Source organism: Myxine glutinosa, chromosome 2, assembly GCF_964187855.1.
Source record: "Myxine glutinosa chromosome 2, kmMyxGlut1.1, whole genome shotgun sequence".
Lineage (NCBI taxonomy): Eukaryota > Metazoa > Chordata > Myxini > Myxiniformes > Myxinidae > Myxine > Myxine glutinosa.
This window is the reverse complement of record NC_136262.1, coordinates 269,859,351-269,875,105: the sequence shown is the minus strand read 5'-3', so window position 1 is coordinate 269,875,105 and position 15,755 is coordinate 269,859,351. Positions and strand designations below refer to the sequence as shown.

At 45.4% G+C, this 15,755-nt stretch overlaps 1 protein-coding gene across 1 annotated transcript in view; it reads left to right on the top strand.

The window, feature by feature from the left end:
• LOC137420551 (attractin-like protein 1) overlaps positions 1-15,755 on the top strand; it is a gene marked incomplete at its 5' end in the record, with an annotated part of 219,432 nt that overhangs the window by 192,978 nt on the left and 10,699 nt on the right. The window contains 1 exon segment of the mRNA XM_078772550.1: positions 9,051-9,158. Within this exon segment, the coding sequence (XP_078628676.1) occupies positions 9,051-9,158 (108 nt within the window).

Below are 15,755 nucleotides of genomic sequence, written 5' to 3'. Positions count from 1 at the left end.
GTGATGTTCAATTGGACTCAACTTCTACCAGTCTTTGACTCAACGATAGGACAATTCAGGAGAAATTTCCTCCTCCCAATAGATGCCAACCAATGTTGTTTGTCCAATGAACTACTTGCGAGTCTTGCTGGTAAAGGTGAGTGTCAATGTGCCTCAGCAGACAAGTAGAACAATGGACAAATTTTGATGTTGATCAAAATATGCTAACTGCTGTAGGAAGCAATGAGAAGCTGACATTTTGGGTGTTAATCCCTCTTACTTGGTTTATCCGTGCTCTATCCTCGAAATGCAGAGTACGTACAATTTTAAGTCTTTCTATGACTCGATGGGACCAGAATTTAACCATCGACCTCCAAACAGAAAGCGGATGCTTTAACCATTACTATATCGTGTCTAGTTAGGGTCTTCTAACCATTATACCGCCAAGTCTGGTTAGGCTCTAACCATTATACCGCCAAGTCTGGTTAGGCTCTAACCATTATACCACTGAGTCTGGTTCGGCTCTAACCATTATACCGTCAAGTCTGGTTAGGCTCTAACCATTATACCATTGAGTCTGGTTCGGCTCTAACCATTATACCGCCAAGTCTGGTTAGGCTCTAACCATTATACCGCCAAGTCTGGTTAGGCTCTAACCGTTATACCATTGAGTCTGGTTAGGCTCTAACCATTATACTGCCAATTGGTTAGGCTCTAACCATTATACCATTGAGTCTGGTTAGGCTCTAACCATTATACCACCAAGTCTGGTTAGGCTCTAACCATGATACCATTGAGTCTGGTTCGGCTCTAACCATTATACCGCCGAGTCTGGTTAGGCTCTAACCGTTATACCGCCATGTCTGGTTAGGCTCTAACCATTATACCGTCAAGTCTGGTTAGGCTCTAACCATTATACCATTGAGTCTGGTTAGGCTCTAACCATTATACCACCAAGTCTGGTTAGGCTGTAACCATTATACCGCCAAGTCTGGTTAGGCTGTAACTATTATGCCACCAAGTCTGGTTAGGCTCTAACCATTATACCACCAAGTCTGGTTAGGCTGTAACCATTATACCGCCAAGTCTGGTTAGGCTCTAACCATTATACCGTCAAGTCTGGTTAGGCTCTAACCATTATACCATTGAGTCTGGTTAGGCTCTAACCATTATACCACCAAGTCTGGTTAGGCTGTAACCATTATACCGCCAAGTCTGGTTAGGCTGTAACTATTATACCACCAAGTCTGGTTAGGCTCTAACCATTATAACACCAAGTCTGGTTAGGCTGTAACTATTATACCGCCGAGTCTGGTGAGGCTCTAACCATTATACCGCCAAGTCTGGTTAGGCTCTAACCATTATACCGCAAAGTCTGGTTAGTCTCTAATCATTATACCGCCAAGTCTGGTTAGGCTCCAACCATTATATCACCGAGTCTGGTTAGGCTCTTACCATTATACCGCCAAGTTGTGGTTCGGCTCTAACTATTATACCGCCATGTTTGGTTCGGCTCTAACCATTATATCACCGAGTCTGGTTAAGCTCTAACCATTATATCACAGAGTCTGGTTAGGCTCTAAACATTATATCACTGAGTCTGGTTAGGCTCTGACCATTATACCGCCAAGTCTGGTTAGGCTCTAAACATTATACCGCCAAGTCTGGTTAGGCTATAACCATTATACCGCCGAGTCTGGTTAGGCTCTAACAGTTATACCGCCAAGTCTGGTTAGGCTCTAACCATTATACCAACCGAGTCTGGTTAGGCTCTAACCATTATACCGCCAAGTCTGGTTAGGCTATAACCATTATACCGCCGAGTCTGGTTAGGCTCTACCCATTATATCAACGAGTCTTGCTAGGCTCTAACCATTATATCGCCAAGTCTTGTTAGGCCCTAACCATTATACCATTGAGTCTGGTTTGGCTCTAACCATTATACCGCCAAGTCTGGTTCGACTCTAACCATTATACTGCCAAGTCTGGTTCTGCTCTAACCGTTATACCGCCAAGTCTGGTTCGGCTCTAACCATTATACCATTGAGTCTGGTTAAGCTCTAACCATTATACTGCCAAGTCTAGTTCGGCTCTAACCGTTATACCGCCAAGTCTGGTTCGGCTCTAACCATTATACCGCCAAGTCTGGTTAAGCTCTAACCATTATACCGCCAAGTCTGGTTAAGCTCTAACCATTATACCGCCAAGTCTGGTTAAGCTCTAACCATTATACCGCCAAGTCTGGTTCGGCTCTAACCGTTATACCGCCAAGTCTGGTTCGGCTCTAACCATTATACCGCCAAGTCTGGTTAGGCTCTAACCATTATACCGCCAAGTCTGGTTCGGCTCTAACCGTTATACCACCAAGTCTGGTTCGGCTCTAACCGTTATACCGCCATGTCTGGTTAGGCTCTAACCATTATACCGCCAAGTCTGGTTCGGCTCTAACCATTATACCGCCAAGTCTGGTTAGGCTCTAACCATTATACCGCCATGTCTGGTTAGGCTCTAACCATTATACCGCCAAGTCTGGTTCGGCTCTAACCGTTATACCGCCATGTCTGGTTAGGCTCTAACCATTATACCGCCAAGTCTGGTTCGGCTCTAACCGTTATACCGCCATGTCTGGTTAGGCTCTAACCATTATACCGCCAAGTCTGGTTAGGCTCTAACCATTATACCGCCAAGTCTGGTTCGGCTCTAACCATTATATCACTGAGTCTGGTTCGGCTCTAACCATTATTACACCAAGTCTGGTTCGGCTCTAACCGTTATACCGCCATGTCTGGTTAGGCTCTAACCATTATACCGCCAAGTCTGGTTCGGCTCTAACCATTATATCACTGAGTCTGGTTCGGCTCTAACCGTTATACCACCAAGTCTGGTTCGGCTCTAGCCATTATACCGCCAAGTCTGGTTATAGTCTATCCATTATATCACCAAATTTGCCACCTCCATAAAGTGTCCATCTGGGTGGATGCCACATCCGATCAATGTGAAAGTTTAACCAATTGATCAACTACCCATGGAAAATCTATTTTTGTTATTATTATTATTATTATTTTTGTTAATGTTATTACATGGAAAGACAAATGTTTCAAGGTATGGTAACGATCAACAGTCCATAAGAACAGTGCACCTGGCATATGCAAATGAGCCACAACACAAGAGGGGGTTCACAAGCAAGTTCACACAGTCAGTAGCGAGTGTGTCCACCTTGTGCATTGATGCAGGCCTGGCACCTTCGCCTCATTGAGGCCACTAAACGTCGATGAAAGTCCTTGGGAAGATCATTCCATATCCGAGGAAGGATTTGGCGGAGTTCCTGCAGCGTTTTTGGAGGATTCGGATGACGTCGTAAACGTCGCTCCATTTCATCCCAGACGTGTTCAATGGGTGACAAATCAGGGGATCTTGCAGGCCAGGGTAACACATTAACATTGTTCTGATTAAGATACTGCTGTACAACTCGAGCAATGTGTGGTCTGGCGTTATCGTGTTGAAACGTCACTCCAGGGCCGTTCTGTTGCAAAAACGGTAAAGCGGCCATTTGCAAAATCTCGTCTCGGTACCTCACAGCATTCAAGTTCCCCTCTATCACAATCATTGGCGTTCTTGCTGCAGCTGTTATCCCACCCCAGATCATAATGCCCCCACCTCCAAAATGATCCCCTTCCAGAACACATGGCCTGATGTAACGTTCACCTGTGCACCTGTAGACACGTGTCCTACCGTCAGCTCGGTGAAGCTGTGCCAAATGGTGTTTCTATGGATGTTGAATCGACGAGCAACATCACGCTGCGAGGTACCAGACTGAAGCATACCTATAGCTCTCCATCTGTCATTTTCCCCGAGGCGTGGCATGTCGAACTTGTTCCAGAATGATGAATAGAGGTGTTTTTCTGACTTCTGCACTTCTTAAGACTGCATTGAGTGGAAATGATAAGCGTCTGGTTGTCTGGCCTTTTAAAGTGAACATTGCTGGCCATTTTTCTCGAATATGTCATGCTTCTTGCAAATTTCGTGCAATTCGAACAACAACTGCTTGGTTGCGTTTCTTCGACCATTTTAACACACTCTTTGTCTGGTTCAAATCCAAAAATTCATTCACAAGATTACCAATGAAAAAATTCCATGTCACAATAACTTTTGCCTCTGAGTATATATATAGACACGCACACACATACAGTATATGCAGGCTCATATGTTTATGAAGGAGCTGCGACACAAATCACACACACATGTCGACATAGATGAGACAACACCAGACTTGATTGTCACACAAACACAGCCGCTGAGATTGGAGGAAATGACGTCACTTCCCAGAGCACTCTGGGTACCAGTGACATCATCTTCATGACTTGGCTCTTTTTCTGTACGCACTCACCGGGGCAATGAAGGAATAATTTCCTCCTCTTCATGGAAGCCAGCCTTTGGGTTCCTCGTCTGTTTGTCAAACTTGGTGTGCAGCACACATGTCATAATTTGATAAAGTTCTGTAGGAACTTCCAAGCCAAGCATCTTTCCATCTCCCCACAAAGGGAAGCATCCGGTGTACAACATTGGATGTGCCAAAATGCAGTGATTTCGTGTTTTAACATCAATATAACGAATAATTTAAAGTTTTTCTTGTGATGTTCACCTTCTCTGTGGGAAAATATTTTGGTACAGCAAATTTCAGGGTAGTTGAGCTCGGGGTTTAAAAAAAAAAGTATTAAGGAGCAAACAACTGTGCATGCACAGCCGCATATACATACATTATTCTTCTATATAATTCTATACAATCCACATTTACAAAGAGAAAATTGGGGTCTTACCCCCAGCCTGAACCTCCCACCATGTAGGTTTGAAAATGTTTCCTTTGCCCATGACATGGCATCTCCATCTCCAAATGGCATCTCCATCTCCAAATGGCATCTCCATCTCCAAATGGCATCTCCATCTCCATCTCCAAATGGCATCTCCATCTCCAAATGGCATCTCCATCTCCAAATGGCATCTCCATCTCCAAATGGCATCTCCATTTGCCAAGAGGATTCCAACAGTATGCAATTTGATGGTCTTATTTATCGGTGGGGCCGATTCTATCAATGGACAGAGAATACAACTTCTGTGTGTCGATTAGCTGGTTACCCCGTCCTCCAAGCGGGGATAACCAGCGTCACAAAAGCCGTTTGCAGTTTCGGTCACAAGAACAATCACTACGACTCAGACCCCAACACGTATAAATATAAATATAAAGGAAAGCAAGACAAAAAATTTTTGTTGTTCTTTTTGTTTTTGTACACTGAATCGAGGCTCGTGAAAGAGCTAACATTTACTTCACAAACAAATCAACCAGACAAACAAAATATATAAAAATAGGGAGCGGAAGACAAGATGGGGAGAGAAGGGGAAGCACACAAACACAACATTTGACAGCAGGGAGATGTATGGGAGGGAGAGGGCTTGGGGGGAGGAGGCGTGGGAAGGGGGGGGGGGGGTGGGAGAAGTATAAAACACAAGGACACCAAGGACTTCCAGGACAGAAGTCGGTATTTCAAAAAAGTGGAATTGGGGTGAAATTAGCGGGGGTAGAAAAGATCAAGGTTTTGGATGGGGGAAGATAAGAGATGGTGGTGAACAGCTGTTTTAAAGACCTGGAGGGTGGAGTGGGATAGAAGAGAGTGAGGGAGTTTGTTCCAGAGGCGGGAGAAAAGAGGAATGAAGGAGTGAAGGTGAGCAGAGAGTCTTGATTTTGGCAGTTTAACCAAAAGAGGGTTGCAGGCAGATCTTGTGCGACCTGTAGGAATATTTGGGGGACAGAGCCCAAAGAGAGTGGGGGGGCAAGGCCAGAGAGGAGTCGGTAGAAGACGGAAAGACCACCAACCTGCCTGCGGTGAGTGAGAGGCCCTTGGAGTTAGCTTCATCGCGGGAGATTCCAATGATTCTGAATGCTTTGGTTTCAACAGCGTGAAGACGAGCTAGGAGCGAGCAGCGTGAAGAATGTATTCACATGTTAGTGGTACTTTCACATGTTAGTGTTACTTTCACACGTTAGTGTTACTTTCACACGTTAGTGTTGCTTTCACATGTTAGTGGTACTTTCACATGGTAGTGGTACTTTCACATGGTAGTGGTACTTTCACACGTTAGTGTTACTTTCACACGGTAGTGTTACTTTCACATGTTAGTGTTACGTTCACATGTTAGTGGTACTTTCACACGTTATGGTTACTTTCACATGTTAGTGTTACTTTCACATGTTAGTGGTACTTTCACACGTTAGTGTTACTTTCACATGTTAGTGGTACTTTCACATGTGTTACGGATCCGTCACTTCCGCCTTTGTTGTTATTATATACTGTTAGGATTTTTAGTTTCAGGTAATATTGTTGTTAAGATTTTTGTGTGAAATGGAGATGACTTTAGTAAAAGATAAAAATAAATGTTTGTGGAGGAAAAAGGAAAAACGGGGCAAAGAAACCGGAAGAGAGAGAGGGAGAGGAGGAGAGAGACAGCTGTGAGTGGCATCGTGCTGCGAGCGGACTTTTTTGATATTGGTCGCGAATGAGTTGAGGCTTCCCGGGAAAGGGATTGTTTGTGACATCGTCATATATTGCGATTGCAATTAAACCTGCATCTCAGGTTATTACCAAGCATGAGTTATTGTTGGAGAAAAATCTAGCGCCTCCATTACAGGCCTATACGCCATTTTGTCCTCGAAGAGGCTGTCCACTTGGTGCATCGTGTTTGTCGTTGGGATTCCCATATCAACATCATTGTGTTGATCGCCGTTGGTTTTCCATATCGGCTTAACTACAACAAATATGAACCATTTTGTGTTCGAAAGTTTTGAGGCCATATGCAGATGTTGTGCGTTATATTTTTTACTTGCATGGAGAGCATTAAGAAGCACAAGTCACAAGTAACTCGAGGCTGATCTTGTTAGCATATTTGATATTACTTTGCTGCTCCGTATCATAAACATTAAGGGCAGGTGGTGTAACCTAGCCGGGCCACAATGGAAGTGAATATATACAGAGCCTCTTTCGCTCTGATGAAGCGTAAAGTCCGACACATCAGCACCTTCTAATCCTACGGAGGAAACTTCGAACCATGTTATTTTGATGTAAACACAGAGCAACTTGCTTTGCAATAAAGCATGCTTCATTGCAATTTCGTCCACATTTAATGATTTGCTTTTGGGTTAACGTTGAAGTGGGCATCGTTTTGAATGATTAAAAAGTGATTGTAAACGTTTGGAGGCAGCGGAGGTTTTTTGTGGAAGTGCAACAGGTGACCTGTTCCTTGTGATGAGCGTACACGTGAGAAGCAACAATCTGGTTGGTTTGCACTCGGGATGTGGTATTTTCAACAACAACACTCATTTTAAAAGGCCATTTTCCCTGCTAGAGCGGGGGTTAGCCTTGCGGCCCCCATGACAATCTTCTCCATCTTGCCCTATTTTCTGCATCTCCCCTTGTTAACCCCCTTGCCCGCATTTCTTCTTCCACCATCTTTCGCCAAGTCTTTCTCGGTCTTTCCCGTCCTCTACTTCCTTCTACATTCATTTCCATCATTCTTCTCAACCAGTCACTTTCATCCTTCCTCAACACATGACCAAACCATCTCAACCTGTTTCTCTTCAGAGCATCCATCACAGGCTCTCTTCCCATCGTATTTCACAATTCATCATTTGTCTTTGTGGACATGGTATATGTTGTATAGGTTGCATGCAAATGCAACTTCACTCTTGGCATTCCTACAGCGTTCACAAACACACTACAGCGCGACCTTAATGGTACATGGGATCGTTGTAGCTACTTGCCGTGGAATTACAAAATAGAAGCATTTGCCAAATGAACTGAGATAATATAAGAAGTCCTGTGCAAGTGGCTTTATGCATGGCTTGTTCTAATACATGAGGAATGTGTGATGATGTCTCCGTGGGTGCTTTAAGTGGTCGGGGCCTGTTGCACACAGCACAAGCAGCATTTTTTGGGGTCTGTTATGCAGGGCATGCAAAGCTTCTCGAGTATTGTGTATCACGTACAGAGCCTTCAGAAAGTATTGACACCCCTTGACTTTTTTCACATTTTGTTGTTACACTGAATTTAAAATGGATTTCATTGAGTTTTTTTTGCCACCGATCTACACATAATACCAAATAATGTCAAAGTGGAATTATTTTTTAAATTTTGTTTACAAAATAAATAAAAATGAAAAGCTGAAATGTCTTGAGTCAATAAGTATTCAACCCTTTTGCTAAGGCACTCCAAATTGATCTCAGGTGCATCCAATTTCCTTTGATCATCCTCGAGATGTCTCTCGAACTTGATTGGAGTCCAACTATGGCCAATTCAATTGATTGGACATAATTTTGAAAGAAACACACCTTTCTACAAGGTATATAAGGTCCCACAGTTGACGGTGCACGTCAGAGCAGAAACTCTACCATGAAGTCCAGGGACTTCTCCATACAACTCCAATATAGAATTGTGAGAAGACATAGATCTGGGAAGGGTATAAAACAATTTCTTGAGAGTTGAAAGTTCCCAAGAGCCCAGTGAGCTCCATAATTAGGAAATGGAAAGAATATTGAACTACCCAGACTCTTCCTCGGGCTGACAGTCCGACCAAACTGAGCAACCGGGCAAAAAGGACCTTCACCGACGCTCCCCATCCAACTTGACAGAGCTTGAGCAAATATACAAGGAATAATGGGAGAAACTCCCCAAATCCAGATGGGCAAAGCTGATACAGACAACCCCAAGAAGACTCAAAGCTTTCATCGCTGCCAAAGGCGCTTCTACGAAGTATTCACTCATGGGACTGAAAACTTATGTAAATTCGATATTTCTGTATCTTATTTTCTATACATTTGTAAAAGTTTCTAAAAACATGTTTTCACTTTGGCATGACGGGGTATTTTGTTTGAATCGGTGACAAAAAAATTAAATTTATTCCATTTTAAATTCAGGCTATAACACAATAAAATGTGAAAAAGTCAACTGGTGTGAGTACTTTATGAAGACAATGTATCGGTGTGTTTGTTAAAATCGTCGTGATTATCTGCATGTCTTCAACAGCAACTGATGCGTGAGATGCAGCAGATGGCGAGTCGTCCGTTTGCTAGCGTTGACGTGGCCCTCCAGGGAGACGATGAGCCGCCGGACCTTGTCGGAGGAAGCATGAAGGTGAGCGTCCAGATGGAGGGTATGCGATGTCAAAGTTGTACAAAGGTCTTATCATGGGTGTTCGTGGCATGACTTCACAGCGACTCCACACCTATCCCTGTCATTTAAGCACTTAATCAAATATTTATTTTCCCCATCAGTTTATGAAAGATGTGCAACTTGCAAAATATGATGCAAGGGGAAGATGGTCTTTTTTTTTTTTTTTTTGAATACAAGATCGAGGCTCGTGTAAGAGCTAACATTAAAGACAAAAAAACAAACGGACACATAAGACATAATAAAGGGGGTGGGAGACAAGATGGGGAGAGCACAGGGCCCAGAACACTGCCTTGGGGAACTCCAGCCTGAACAGGAAGGGGAGATGAGAGAAATCCATTCAGGGCCACACATTGACTACGACCAGAGAGGAAGTCCGCCAGCCATGCGTGGAGATTTCCATGGATACCAAAGGAGGAGAGTTTGGTGAGCAGAGCGCGGTGCCAGACCGTATCGAAGGCACGTGATGTCAAGGGAGACAGCTCTGATTTCCTGTTTGGCATTGAGGACCTCCATCCATTGTTGAGACAGCAGAAGCAACATGTCCAGAGTAGAATGACCTGGTCTGAATCCAAATTGATGATCAGAGATCAAGCCATTGGAGAAGAGGAAGGATTTCATATCCGAAGCAATGATTGATTCCATGACTTTGCTGATAATTGACAGCAGGCTGATTGGTCTGTGGTTGCAAGGATCTGTTTTTTGCACCTTTTTGTGTAAAGCGGTAATGTTTGCTGATTTCCAAGATGATGGCAGATGACCTTGAGAAAAAGAGAGGGTGAAAACAACAGAGAGAGGGTGAGATAGAGCGGCAGAGCAGGATTTTAGGACCCGTGGGCTGATGCCGTCTTGTCCAGTTGCAGAATCAGAGTCGAGGATTGACAGAAACTTCTCCGCCTTGTCAGGATAGAAGGACACAGAGTCCAGGAGCAGCTGGGTTCGACTGGGTAAGGTGGGAACAGAGAGAGATGGGTTTGGGACACAAGATTTTGAGGCAAACACAGAGTTAAGGCATTCGGCTTTTTCACATGTGGGTGTCAGCTGTGTAGCCATTTGAGGTAAGGAAGGGGATGGAGGGGGAACAAACACCAGAAACAGATTTGACCAGACGCCACCAGGATTTGGAAGAGGGAGACAGGTTTGGGAGTTCAGTCTTGAGAGTAGAGAGATAGTGCTCCCTGGCTCTCCTGAGGATGGAAACATACTTGTTTCGGGCTTTGTGAAAGGAAATGAGATTGCTTTCAGTTGGATTAACCTTCCATGAGGTGAAGGCAAGTTATTTCAGGGCAACAGTTTCACCACACGATGCCGTGTACCATGGGCAGGAGGAAGGGTAAGACAACTGAAGACGAGATGGGATAAATCTGTGCATGAGAGAGAGAGAGAACAGTTTACTTTGGAAGAATTCCCAAGAAGAGTTGATGTCAGAGGCGGTAGAGATGGGAGACCAGTCCAGACGATTGATGGCTGCTTGAAGACCGTGCCAGTCGGCCTGAGTGAAATGCCAGACTCGTCAGTGCTGAGGAGGCTCTCTGAGAATGGTCAGAAAGATGTCCACTTTCACAAGATCAGAAGAACCGATTGGAGCAGAAGAAGAGCAGCAGACATTAGCAGGGAAGTTTGTCATAACCAAGTCTAGAAGAGAAGATGCTCCATTGACTGAGATCCGTGTCGGGAAATTTACAGATTGTGTCAGTCCCAGTGAGTCGCAGAAGTCCTTTGCTGAGGTGCCATGGCTGGTGAGAGAGGAACCCACACCCAGCCAGTTGGCATGACGACAGTTGAAATCACCACATATGTGGAAGAGAGAGTTGGGATGAGTTGATAGAAGTTGGTCCATGTTGTCAGAGAGTGAAATGTAAATTGAGTCATCACTGTTTGGGGGACGGTACAGAACACATATGAACAAAAGGTGGGAGCGGAGAGGAAGCCGTAGCCAGAGGTACTCCTGGGGGTGAGGAGGAGAGAGGGCAGTGCAAGGAGAGTGAGGAAGAGAGTTTTTGATAAAGATAGCAACCCCACCACCAGGACGAGGCTCAGGTCTATCATACCGGAAGAGGGAGTAACCAGGAAGAGATATTGAGGAATCAGAGACATCTTGAAGGAGGAAAGTTTCTGTTAAGCAGATCACGTCTGGTTTGTCAGAAGCAACCTGTATGGAGAGATCAGTCAGGTTTGAGCGAAGGCCCCGGATGTTTGAGGTTCATACCGTTAAGGAAGAGGAAGGGGGAGCATCGGATACAGGACAGGGGAGGGGAGGGGTAGGGTAAGATGAGGAAGAGGTAGGGAGAGCTGTTGAGAGTGTGTCAGAGATTTCAGAAGACCTCGGAGAAAGGGAAGGATGAGGAGGACAAAAGGTTTGATGGTAATTGTCCTTTCACAGAACTTTTTCAAGGAAACGTGTGTCATGTGTGTGGTCATGTCTCCACCGTCACGTCAGTGTTAACTGCTACCTAATAGCTGTAAACATCACTGTCTTCTTAACTTCCTTTTTCTTTATCGCCTTCAGCCTTATTCTTTTACAATTCATTTATTTGACGTCTTCAACTCCTGCTTTAAAATTGTTCCAACAGAATTGTGTGGTAATTTGGCAATTCAGTACTTGCAGAGGTAAAAGTTCACTGAAAACATGAGCATTATTCTACCCTATTTAGACGAGACGGATTTCTGATAAATGTGGATGTTCGGTGCATTTTTGGGTAAAACTTGGGAACCTCACTTTTTAACATATTCAGGGTATGCTGAATTCGAATAACCCGGTTCCCAAGCCGAATTTCGAGTTTTTGATCTTCTAATTAGCATAAACAAAATGGCCGCCAAATTGCCATTTTTGGACAATTTCTTTGAACAAGCATTCATATATCATGTATATATACATGCAACTCTTTTACTTTAACTTTACAACTTTACCCCAAAATGTACCTCGAAGCTTAAACATGGCCTTTTTCCATAAATCCGTCCAGTCTAATTTGGCAAACTCAATCCTAGCTGTGGCATCTCTCCGCTGACACACGTGATTTGAACAATCCTCTGACTTTCTGTGCATTACGCAATTGGTGAACAGTTTGCGTCATGCACTGACTCCGCCCTCTATGAACAGCTCACGTCATGCACTGACTCCGCCCTCTGTGAACAACCACTATAATGCTCTGACCACGCCCTCTGTGAACAACCACTATAATGCTCTGACTACGCCCTCAGTGAACAACCACTATAATGCTCTGACTACGCCCTCAGTGAACAACCACTATAATGCTCTGACTATGCCCTCTGTGAACAACCACTATAATGCTCTGACCACGCCCTCTGTGAACAACCACTATAATGCTCTGACTACGCCCTCAGTGAACAACCACTATAATGCTCTGACTATGCCCTCTGTGAACAACCACTATAATGCTCTGACCACGCCCTCTGTGAACAACCACTATAATGCTCTGACTACGCCCTCAGTGAACAACCACTATAATGCTCTGCCTCCGCCCTCAGTGAACAACCACTATAATGCTCTGACTATGCCCTCTGTGAACAACCACTATAATGCTCTGCCTCTGCCCTCAGTGAACAACCACTATAATGCTCTGCCTCCGCCCTCTGTGAACAACCACTATAATGCTCTGCCTCCGCCCTCAGTGAACAACCACGATCATGCTCTGACTACGCCCTCTGTGAACAACCACTATAATGCTCTGACTACGCCCTCAGTGAACAACCACTATAATGCTCTGCCTCCGCCCTCTGTGAACAACCACTATAATGCTCTGCCTACGCCCTCAGTGAACAACCACGATCATGCTCTGACTACGCCCTCTGTGAACAACCACTATAATGCTCTGACTACGCCCTCAGTGAACAACCACTATAATGCTCTGCCTCCGCCCTCTGTGAACAACCACTATAATGCTCTGACTACGCCCTCAGTGAACAACCACTATAATGCTCTGACTACGCCCTCAGTGAACAACCACTATAATGCTCTGCCTCCACCCTCTGTGAACAACCACTATAATGCTCTGCCTACGCCCTCTGTGAACAACCACTATAATGCTCTGCCTCTGCCCTCAGTGAACAACCACTATAATGCTCTGCCTCCGCCCTCTGTGAACAACCACTATAATGCTCTGCCTCCGCCCTCAGTGAACAACCACGATCATGCTCTGACTACGCCCTCTGTGAACAACCACTATAATGCTCTGATTACGCCCTCAGTGAACAACCACTATAATGCTCTGACTATGCCCTCTGTGAACAACCACTATAATGCTCTGCCTCTGCCCTCAGTGAACAACCACTATAATGCTCTGCCTCTGCCCTCAGTGAACAACCACTATAATGCTCTGCCTAAGCCCTCAGTGAACAACCACTATAATGCTCTGCCTCCGCCCTCAGTGAACAACCACTATAATGCTCTGACTCCGCCCTCAGTGAACAACCACTATAATGCTCTGCCTCCGCCCTCGGTGAACAACCACTATAATGCTCTGCCTATGCCCTCACTGAACAACCACTATAATGCTCTGCCTACGCCCTCAGTGAACAACCACTATAATGCTCTGCCTCCGCCCTCAGTGAACAACCACTATAATGCTCTGCCTCCGCCCTCTGTGAACAACCACTATAATGCTCTGACTACGCCCTCTGTGAACAACCACTATAATGCTCTGCCTCCGCCCTCTGTGAACAACCACTATAATGCTCTGACTACACCCTCTGAACAAGCACTATAATGCTCTGCCTCCGCCCTCTGTGAACAACCACTATAATGCTCTGACTACACCCTCTAAACAAGCACTATAATGCTCTGCCTCCGCCCTCTGTGAACAACCACTATAATGCTCTGACTACGCCCTCTGAACAAGCACTATAATGCTCTGCCTCCGCCCTCTGTGAACAACCACTATAATGCTCTGACTACACCCTCTGAACAAGCACTATAATGCTCTGCCTCCGCCCTCTGTGAACAACCACTATAATGCTCTGACTACACCCTCTAAACAAGCACTATAATGCTCTGCCTACGCCCTCAGTGAACAAGCACTATAATGCTCTGCCTACGCCCTCAGTGAACAACCACTATAATGCTCTGACTACACCCTCTGAACAAGCACTATAATGCTCTGCCTACGCGCTCAGTGAACAACCACTATAATGCTCTGACTACACCCTCTGAACAAGCACTATAATGCTCTGCCTACGCCCTCAGTGAACAACCACTATAATGCTCTGACTACACCCTCTGAACAACCACTATAATGCTCTGCCTACGCCCTCAGTGAACAACCACTATAATGCTCTGCCTCCGCCCTCTGTGAACAACCACTATAATGCTCTGCCTCCGCCCTCTGTGAACAACCACTATAATGCTCTGCCTCCGCCCTCAGTGAACAACCACTATAATGCTCTGCCTCCGCCCTCAGTGAACAACCACTATAATGCTCTGACTACACCCTCTGAACAACCACTATAATGCTCTGCCTACGCCCTCAGTGAACAACCACTATAATGCTCTGACTACACCCTCTGAACAAGCACTATAATGCTCTGCCTACGCCCTCAGTGAACAACCACTATAATGCTCTGACTACACCCTCTGAACAACCACTATAATGCTCTGCCTACGCCCTCAGTGAACAACCACTATAATGCTCTGCCTCCGCCCTCTGTGAACAACCACTATAATGCTCTGCCTACGCCCTCAGTGAACAACCACTATAATGCTCTGCCTCCGCCCTCAGTGAACAACCACTATAATGCTCTGCCTCCGCCCTCTGTGAACAACCTCTATAATGCTCTGCCTCCGCCCTCTGTGAACAACCACTATAATGCTCTGCCTCCGCCCTCTGTGAACAACCACTATAATGCTCTGACTCCGCCCTCTATGAACAGCCACTATAATGCTCTGCCTCCGCCCTCTGTGAACAACCACTATAATGCTCTGCCTCCGCCCTCTGTGAACAACCACTACAATGCTCTGCTTCCGCCCTCTGTGAACAACCACTATAATGCTCTGCCTCCGCCCTCTGTGAACAACCACTATAATGCTCCGCCTCCGCCCTCAGTGTACAACCACTATAATGCTCTGCCTCCGCCCTCAGTGAACAACCACTATAATGCTCTGCCTCCGCCCTCTGTGAACAACCACTATAATGCTCTGCCTACGCCCTCAGTGAACAACCACGATAATGCTCTGCCTCCGCCCTCAGTGAACAACCTCTATAATGCTCTGCCTACGCCCTCAGTGAACAACCACTATAATGCTCTGACTACACCCTCTGAACAACCACTATAATGCTCTGACTCCGCCCTCTGTGAACAACCACTATAATGCTCTGACTACGCCCTCTGTGAACAACCACTATAATGCACAGACTCCGCCCTCTGTGAACAATCACTATAATGCTCTGACTCCACCCTCTATGAACAGCCACTATAATGCTCCGCCTATGCCCTCAGTGAACAACCACTATAATGCTCTGACTCCGCCCTCTGTGAACAACCACTATAATGCTCTGACTACGCCCTCTGTGAACAACCACTATAATGCTCTGACCTCGCCCTCTG